General features: G+C 36.2%; 5 protein-coding genes across 5 annotated transcripts; 3 read left to right on the top strand and 2 right to left on the bottom strand.

The window, feature by feature from the left end:
• Positions 1 to 1,427: 1,427 nt before the first annotated feature.
• EV154DRAFT_571998 (uncharacterized protein) lies at positions 1,428 to 1,883 on the top strand (the record flags this gene model as incomplete). Its single annotated transcript, XM_051606307.1, has 1 exon — positions 1,428 to 1,883. One exon carries the CDS (start codon positions 1,428 to 1,430, stop codon positions 1,881 to 1,883), a length of 456 nt encoding a protein of 151 aa, XP_051450350.1.
• A 1,627-nt stretch (positions 1,884 to 3,510) lies between these two features.
• Positions 3,511 to 4,016, bottom strand: EV154DRAFT_557154 (uncharacterized protein; the record flags this gene model as incomplete). Its single annotated transcript, XM_051605409.1, has 2 exons — positions 3,708 to 4,016; positions 3,511 to 3,632 (listed from the first exon to the last, which is right to left on the bottom strand). Exons 1-2 carry the CDS (start codon positions 3,925 to 3,927, stop codon positions 3,511 to 3,513), a joined length of 342 nt encoding a protein of 113 aa, XP_051450349.1. The 5' UTR covers positions 3,928 to 4,016.
• Positions 4,017 to 4,024: 8 nt separating this feature from the next.
• On the top strand, positions 4,025 to 4,763 carry EV154DRAFT_557153 (uncharacterized protein; the record flags this gene model as incomplete). The annotated part of the gene is made up of 1 exon (XM_051605408.1): positions 4,025 to 4,763. Exon 1 carries the CDS (start codon positions 4,443 to 4,445, stop codon positions 4,758 to 4,760), a length of 318 nt encoding a protein of 105 aa, XP_051450348.1. The 5' UTR covers positions 4,025 to 4,442.
• A 1,493-nt stretch (positions 4,764 to 6,256) lies between these two features.
• EV154DRAFT_557152 (uncharacterized protein) lies at positions 6,257 to 6,763 on the bottom strand (the record flags this gene model as incomplete). The annotated part of the gene is made up of 2 exons (XM_051605407.1): positions 6,454 to 6,763; positions 6,257 to 6,378 (listed from the first exon to the last, which is right to left on the bottom strand). Exons 1-2 carry the CDS (start codon positions 6,671 to 6,673, stop codon positions 6,257 to 6,259), a joined length of 342 nt encoding a protein of 113 aa, XP_051450347.1. The 5' UTR covers positions 6,674 to 6,763.
• Positions 6,764 to 7,201: 438 nt separating this feature from the next.
• EV154DRAFT_571996 (uncharacterized protein) lies at positions 7,202 to 7,543 on the top strand (the record flags this gene model as incomplete). The annotated part of the gene is made up of 1 exon (XM_051606306.1): positions 7,202 to 7,543. One exon carries the CDS (start codon positions 7,202 to 7,204, stop codon positions 7,541 to 7,543), a length of 342 nt encoding a protein of 113 aa, XP_051450346.1.
• Between the last annotated feature and the right edge of the window lie 1,100 nt (positions 7,544 to 8,643).

Genomic DNA, 8,643 nt, shown 5'->3' with positions numbered 1-8,643 from the left:
TTTTTTTTTTTTTTTTTTTGGTTCTGATCTTAGATATGGATAAAGTTGGTATCTTTATTATTCAAGAATTGATAGATCCACTAGACGGATCCAATACTTCTTTATGAGATTGGCCAACCCAAAAATAGCCCTCTCCGCACGAAAGCGAAACATGAGTCGTGTATGGCAGCCATCCAACCTTTGTTAAAAAGCCAATGCACGGATCCCCATTTACCTCATTGTGCACAGTCCCTAAATCTGTTATTTGTTTGGATACGCCACCATACAAAATCGCATACAGAGATCTCGATACGCTATACCTGTGACTTTATTACCAGTCTTACGAGATCAAGTTGAACACTTGGCTTCGTGATGAAGTTATAGAGGTTGCTCCACTTGATCACTGCTTGGAATAGTCCCATTACTTTTGCTCCCCAAAAAAAAAAATGCTGATGGCGTTATTTTTTTTTTTTCTGTGAAACGCCCCTTGTCACTTGAATATTTTTTAATAATAGGAATGTCCTAACATTCAAGTGAGATTTTCTAAAACAAAATGTCAGACACTAAAGCTTTTAACCACCCTCGATTTGAAAGCCGCTTTTCTTGAGGTTTAAAGACTTTGAAAGGGAACTTTTTTTTTTGCAGGATTAGGTAATAGAAAAACCGAATTTACGGATAAATCTTTTTGTTTTCAAGTTTTGGGAACGTTGCAAGAATTCCGTGGGCGTAGGCGTTGTATTTTATTTTAAACATTTACCGACCGTTTTCATTGGAATCGCAATAATCCTGCTGTATTTAGTCCAAGGCCCAAATTGACTAAATTAGAAATTCAGACTTTTATTAACCAATGGCCCCATAACTCCACAACCCACCAAACCAAATTACACAAATGTATCACCAGCAATTCTCATTAACACCTGTCACTATTAACGAGAATGAATATGAAAAAATTCATACTACTACCATTTACTTTTTTTTTGGAGAAAGAAATGATCTTTGGCCTGTGTAAATCAATGATTTCGCAGACTTATGTCTGTATTCTATAGACCTCAATTAATTACTCTAATCCCATGAACGAATTAAAAAAAAGAGTATTAGTTAAAAAGCTGAAGCATGTTATGAATTTCGACTAAATAATGCGACTAATTGAAGAAAACATACCGCCCCTCGCTTTTAACCTATTATGATCGCCACATGCTTAGGTTTGATACCCTCACCAGAGTGTAAAAATGTGTGCGAGGTAGCAAAAAAGGGGGGTTGGGTCGTAAAACTATCCCGTCCCCCTTATGCGCAGAAAAAGATGCAATTCCTAAATATTTTTTCCACCGCCGATAAATGGAGATACATAAAAGAGAAACCGGTCTAACTGCTTCAATGAAAAATAGGTATAAAAGGGCATGAAAAAAAAACACAAGTTTTTTATAAAGTTATTACTGATTATTAGAATCATGTTCAGCGAGTCTTCTCATTTCGGCTTACTTTTAGTTTCTACAATTGTCTTGCTATCCGTAACGTTTACAAAAGTAGACGGACAGCCCTTTTATTGTGTCAATGAAATGGGTGCTATAGGTTCAGGTTTTGCAGGAGGCGAGCACTGTTCTACGATGACTGGATCAGTAGATATGATAAAGCGTGAACAAGAAAAAGGATCTTTTGAAAGAATGAAAAATACTGATTATGCCGTTGGTGCTATTGTGAGTAAAGCTGCAGGTGATGTTGTAGGTAAAGCCGCAGGAAATGTTGTAGGTAAAGCCACAGAAGATGTTGTAGGTAAAGCCGCAGGAGCTGCCGGGGGTATAGTGGGCCAAATCCGGCAAGATGATGGAGAAAATGAGAGTAGTGTAGGAAATGGCGGTGATTTTGTGGGGAAAACTACAGGAGCTGCTGGGGGTATTATAAGCTGAATCCGGCAAGATGATGGGGAAAATGAGAGTACTGTAGGAAACCTCGGTAAAGGAGGGAATTAGTCTAAATGAAATGGGAATGATAATAAAGAATAAATTGCATGCCATCAATAACAATGTAAAGGAGGAGTGTATGGTTGGATTTAAACAACGATTTACGTTTTATTATATACCAAATATCGCTCTAAATTATCAGTGTGCTCATTTTCTTGGACCTTTTACAATGATCAAATTAACTATTACGTACTTTCTTTTTGATCACGCAAGTAGAGGACAATAAAAGTCGTCTCATTCTATTTTCACGCAAATAGGGAATCACTATTTTTTGAGATCATGTAAAAAGCGAAGTGATAGGAAAAACAAGTCTCGATTAAATCACTTGTCTTATTCTACTAGTCAAAGCTAATAGATACTCCCCGCACACACTTTCCTTTTCTTTTTTCCAATCTTTCCGTTTGTTTTAATGCAGAGCTACAACTAAATGCACACAATCTGAGGCCTAAAACCTTAAATAATCAGCAGACTGGCGTTCTTTACCATTAACACATAATATAAAGATAATTCTCCGATATAAACAGGACACTCAAAATGCATTTGAAAAACTCACGATGGATCGTCTCACTCATTATCACTACATGGTAGAAGGTATTTTACAGCAGAGCGTTTATCTTTAGACAGACGCGAAAGCAACTAAAATAACTATTGTCATTTTTTTTTTAAAAAAAGAAAAGACGCCGTTGTGTTACCCAAGCAAACCAAAACTTATACTTTCTATTTGTTATTGATAAAGTAAAGTGTTGATCTTGGGAGCAGTCTGAGTGCAACTGGATGAGTTTTTGAGAAGTCGTTACACACGCCTCCCAGAAAGTGAGGCCGTACTGGCCACAATGATACCATCATCTAAAACTTTCGTTTAGTGTTTGAGCGGATTTAATTAGTAACTATAACAGTTTCTAATTGATATAGAAAAGCTATAAATCAATCATAATCTATGTTTCCAATAGTGTTTAGAATGATTAATTTTATATTTATATATAAAAATAAATGTCCACTCTGTCATATTGGCCTTCCAAAATATGCAACAAAAATAGCATAATGATGAAACTACTGAAGACCAATAGAGAGGAAAAAAGGACTGTAAAATATAACCAATGCATTCACTTTTTTTGTAGTGTGATATTCTCGCACTGGATAATCCACCACCACCATCTGTCGTAGCATGTTAGGATAGGCGTTTAATCGATTCGCCGGATAAAGAAGGAATTCACATCATCTTGTGCAACTTTTATTATGAGACAAATACTTTATGAAGACGGCAAGTGAAAAGGGCTTTATCACTAAAACGTATGTCATTATAGCCGCATCGATACACGACCCCCGTGTAATTCCATCAAAGAGGTTGGTTCTACTTTTATTCTAATTAAATCTTTTGCCATTGTTTGTATGAATCCCCTTCTTCGTGTGTTTTACAAAAAGAAAAAAAGGGCTATTTTTCTTCGTTACTCCAAGTGTGACAATGACACTACAGCTATTTTGAAATACTGACTTTCTAAAGTATACGCATTTACTCCTACACACAAATTGTTATAGCTGTATGTATTTTTTTTTTACTTGTTGATCAATATTATTAGTAATATGTCCAGGTTAACATTATTGGATTTAGGCTTTCACTAATGCCGCATGCCCACATGATTTTTTGGCCTACCGAGCCATAGACAAATATAATCATCAGCATTGCATTGATGCATGCTATTATTAACGATAAGCTTAATTAAGATTCGGCGAGGATATATCCATTGTTTTATACAGGGAAGGATCTTTTACTCATTATGCCACTAACAGGTCTAAACCTAGGGCAGGAGTAGTTCAGAATGGCGATACCAAATGATATCGAAGATTCCTTGCAAAAAACCTCGCATGATGGAAACGCTCGTAGATGTGATAGACTATCTGACGTAAACAATTCCAATGCAATAAGATAATCGTCTTCCATAAGGACAAGGACAGGAGAGTTTAAGAATTTTTGTAAAGTGATCTGCTGCATTGTCAGTTTTTACGTTTATATTGTTGGAAATAAAAACAAAGGTGAATTGTTGCTGCGATGATTTCACAGATATAACTTTATTCATAAACTTGAGTAATCTAATCCCATGAACGAGTTCTAAACAAAACGTGGTAGGCAGGAAGATAAATCATGACATGAAATTAGACTAAGAACTTATCCAGATAATTGAAGAAAATATGCCCCTCACTTTAAGCTTAATGTTATGATCGTCATATTATTATGTATAATACCTTCGCCATGAAAATGTGTGCGTGAGATAACAAGGGGGTTCAATCGTATAATTATTCCGTTTCTACAACTCTTTGTATATACATAAGACGATACAATCACTAATTACTTTTGGCAACGTCAATAGTGATGTACATAAAAGAAAATCCGGTCTAGTGAGTGCATAACCGCTAGAATAAAAAAAAAATGTATAAAAAGACATGCAAAAAGAAAGCACGAGGGGGGGGCTTTTTTTTATAAAACTCTTAACAAGTTAAATTATCATCATGCTCAGCAAGTCTTCCCGTTTCGGCTTGCTTTTAGTATCTACAATTGTCCTGCTATCCGTGACGGTTACAAATGTAGATGGGCAGCCCTTGGATTGTGTCAATAAAAACGGCGCCAGTGGTTCAAATTCTGCTGGAGGCGAGTACTGTTCTGATAAGAATGATACAGTAGATATGAAAAAACGTGAACCAGAAAATATTGAAAATGGCTCTGGCGTAAAAGATGGTGCTATTGTTTCTCCCAGCGTGATTGCGAAGGGGGTTTATAACGGACTCGTCCCAAACCTTTATGATAAATCACCAAATGAATCTGAATAGGGGAAAGTAGGAAATGGAATAAAAATCGATAATAAAGAATGAATTATTCATACAATAAATAATAACGTTAAAGGAGGAGTGGGATGACTGAACAGTGATTTGACATTTTGATTTATACTAAATAACACCATCTGAATCATCTGTGAGCTCAATTTCTTGAACCCTTTACAACGCTTTTACAACGCTGAACATGGCTGTTACTTACTCGTTTCAAATAACGCCATCAGAGGGTAATAATAGTCCTTTTTATTCCTTTATCAAGCAAATAAGGGATCACTATTTTTCGAGGGAACATGTGTAAAAAACCGTAGTGATAACTAGGAAAAAACCAAAGTCTCAACTAAATCACACTTGTCTCATTTCTGCTGGCATGAAAGCTTAATAGATACCCCCCCCCACACACACACACACACTTTTTTTCTCTCTCTTTGTTCCAATGCAGAGCTACAACTGTATGCCCACAATCAGAGACCTAAAACCTTCTCCCAAAATATAGACAGAACAATCAAAATGCATTTGAGAAACTTACAATGAATCGTTTTACTCCTTAACACTGAGAAGTATAATGGCTGTTATATACAATAACAAAAGAAAGGAGACTCTACACAGTTCTTGAAGTGCATCGTGTTACACAAGCCAACCAAAATTTACTTTGTTATGCATTATTGATAAAGTAAGTGTTAATCATAAGTGCAACTGAATTTTTGAGAAGCCACATCCCACGGTGATATGTGGACCCCTAGGAAGTGAGGCCACCATGATACCATCATCTGAAACTTTAGGTTAGTATTTGAGCAGATTGGGATGGTAACCATGACAGTTTCTAATTGATATAGGCAAGCTACAAGTCAACGGTAGTGTAAATGCTTTAAAGAGAGTTCAGGATGATTGTTTCTACATATATAAAAAGGAAACGTTCACTCTGTCACCCTGGGCTTCCGAAATATGCAAAAACAACTCAATGATGAAGCTACTGAAGACTAAGAAAGAGGGAAAAAAGAACCGTAAAGTATAGCCAATGAATTTAACTTCTTTTGTAGTATGATATTCTCGCACTGGATAATCCACCACCACCATCTGTCGTAGCATGTTAGGATAGGCGTTTAATCGATTCGCCGGATAAAGAAGGAATTCACATCATCTTGTGCAACTTTTATTATGAGACAAATACTTAATAAAGACGGCAAGTGAAAATGGCTTTATCACTAAAACGTATGTCATTATAGCCGCATCGATACACGACCCCCTTGTAATTCCATCAAAGAGGTTGGTTCTACTTTTATTCTAAATAAATCTTTTGCCATTGTTTGTATGAATCCCCTTCTTCGTGTGTTTTACAAAAAGAAAAAAAGGGCTATTTTTCTTCGTTACTCCAAGTGTGACAATGACACTACAGCTATTTTGAAATACTGACTTTCTAAAGTATACGCATTTACTCCTACACACAAATTGTTATAGCTGTATGTATTTTTTTTTTTACTTGTTGATCAATATTATTAGTAATATGTCCAGGTTAACATTATTGGATTTAGGCTTTCACTAATGCCGCATGCCCACATGATTTTTTGGCCTACCGAGCCATAGACAAATATAATCATCAGCATTGCATTGATGCATGCTATTATTAACGATAAGCTTAATTAAGATTCGGCGAGGATATATCCATTGTTTTATACAGGGAAGGATCTTTTACTCATTATGCCACTAACAGGTCTAAACCTAGGGCAGGAGTAGTTCAGAATGGCGATACCAAATGATATCGAAGATTCCTTGCAAAAAACCTCGCATGATGGAAACGCTCGTAGATGTGATAGACTATCTGACGTAAACAATTCCAATGCAATAAGATAATCGTCTTCCATAAGGACAAGGACAGGAGAGTTTAAGAATTTTTGTAAAATGATCTGCTGCATTGTCAGTTTTTACGTTTACATTGTTGGATATAAAAAATAAAGGTCATTTGGTGCTGCGATGATTTCACAGATATAACTTTATTCATAAACTTGAGTTATTCTAATCCCATGAACGAGTTCTAAACAAAACGTGGTAGGCAGGAAGATAAATTATGACATGAAATTAGACTAAGAACTTATCCAAATAATTGAGAAAAACATACCCCTCACTTCAAGCTTAATGTTATGATCGTCATATTATTATGTATAATACCTTCGCCATGAAAATGTGTGCGTGAGGTAACAAGGGGTTTCAATCATATAATTATTCCGTTCCCACAGCCCCTTGTATATACAGAAGATGATACAAATACTAATTACTTTTGGCAACGTCAATATTGATATACATAAAAGAAAATTCGGTCTAGTGAGTGCATAACCGCTAGAATAAAAAAAGATGTATAAAAAGACACGCAAAAAGAAAGCACGAGGGTTTTTTTTTTTTTTTTTTTTGCATTAGATAAAATACTATCAAGTTAAATTATTATCATGCTCAGCAAGTCTTCTCATTTCGGCTTACTTTTAGTTTCTACAATTGTCTTGCTATCCGTTACGTTTACAAAAGTAGACGGACAGCCCTTTTATTGTGTCAATGAAATGGGTGCTATAGGTTCAGGTTTTGCAGGAGGCGAGCACTGTTCTACGATGACTGGATCAGTAGATATGATAAAGCGTGAACAAGAAAAAGGATCTTTTGAAAGAATGAAAAATACTGATTATGCTGTTGGTCCTACTACGGATGATATCGCAGGAGTTTCTCTGGGTTTTGTGGGCGAAATCTCGGAAGATGATGAAGAAAATGAGAGTAGTGTAGTGTTGCAGCCAATCTAAATTGACTTGGTGTTACACAGGATAGGATATTTTCTATAAATACGTCCCTTTTTTTTTGTAATAAATACAAAATATTCGAAAAAAATTCGTTCATCTTCAAGAAAAAATTTCCTTCAGCGACGAATTAAATTATCGCTCAAAAATTAAAAAATAATTCGTGCAGAGTCTACGAACGAAATGAACGAATGAAAATATATTTTATTAAATGGGTTTACCATCAAGACAATCATCAAATTTTTTTGTAGAATATCTACAAAAGCCTTGGAGGTCACTGATAAGTACATTGTTACATGCATCTCTTATTCTCATTGTCAAGGTCTCTTCATCCAACAGCTTTACCCGCTTAAGTTTACTCTTACAAACTGACCAAAACTGTTCGATTGGATTCAGTTCAGGGGAGTAAGGAGGGAGATAGATACAGCCATACCCACGTTTTTCGATAAATGTTTGTATATCTTTGTTGGTGTGGATAGGCGCACTATCCATGACAAGGTAGTGGTTCTTAAACTCCTCGTGTCGATCCATTACGTCTAGTGTGTTGGCAATGAAGTTAAAATAATGACCTGTAACGGTCCCGCCTTTGATACTGACAGGCTTTCCTCCTTCGGCTTTTCTTTTTTTTGAAGAGGCTGCAACTCTTGGACGTCGGATACTGACGTTGACAACACCGGAAGGTGAGATGGCCCCCAAAATAGTTGTTGTTTTTGCTCTTGTTTTAGGCACAACAACAACCGCACATTCTCCCTTCTTAGACCATGCTACGCTACGTTTCATATTAATATGAAACGCAGCTTCATCAATAAACACGCAATTACTATTGTAGTCCATATCAGTACTCATCCATCTAATAACCCATTGACGTCTCTGCTCAATTTTCTCAGGACTATTTCTTTCGACAGAGTGAAAGTGGGCTCTTTTCAAAGATATGCGGCATTTCTCGGTTACAAAATTATAGAGTGCCGTTTTGGAAATGCTGAGGTCACTGAATTCATTTGTCAAACTTTCCATCATCTCATCCAAAACCAACCCAGCATTTTAGTCTACAAGGTTGACCAAAAAAGCCTCGTGGTTTTCATTTAGCAATGCGGGTCTACCAACTG

Source organism: Mucor mucedo (genome assembly GCF_025094135.1).
Source record: "Mucor mucedo strain NRRL 3635 chromosome Unknown EV154scaffold_259, whole genome shotgun sequence".
NCBI classification, from domain to species: domain Eukaryota; kingdom Fungi; phylum Mucoromycota; class Mucoromycetes; order Mucorales; family Mucoraceae; genus Mucor; species Mucor mucedo.
The sequence above is the reverse complement of the archived record's forward strand: the minus strand, read 5'-3'. Positions and strand labels throughout refer to the sequence as shown.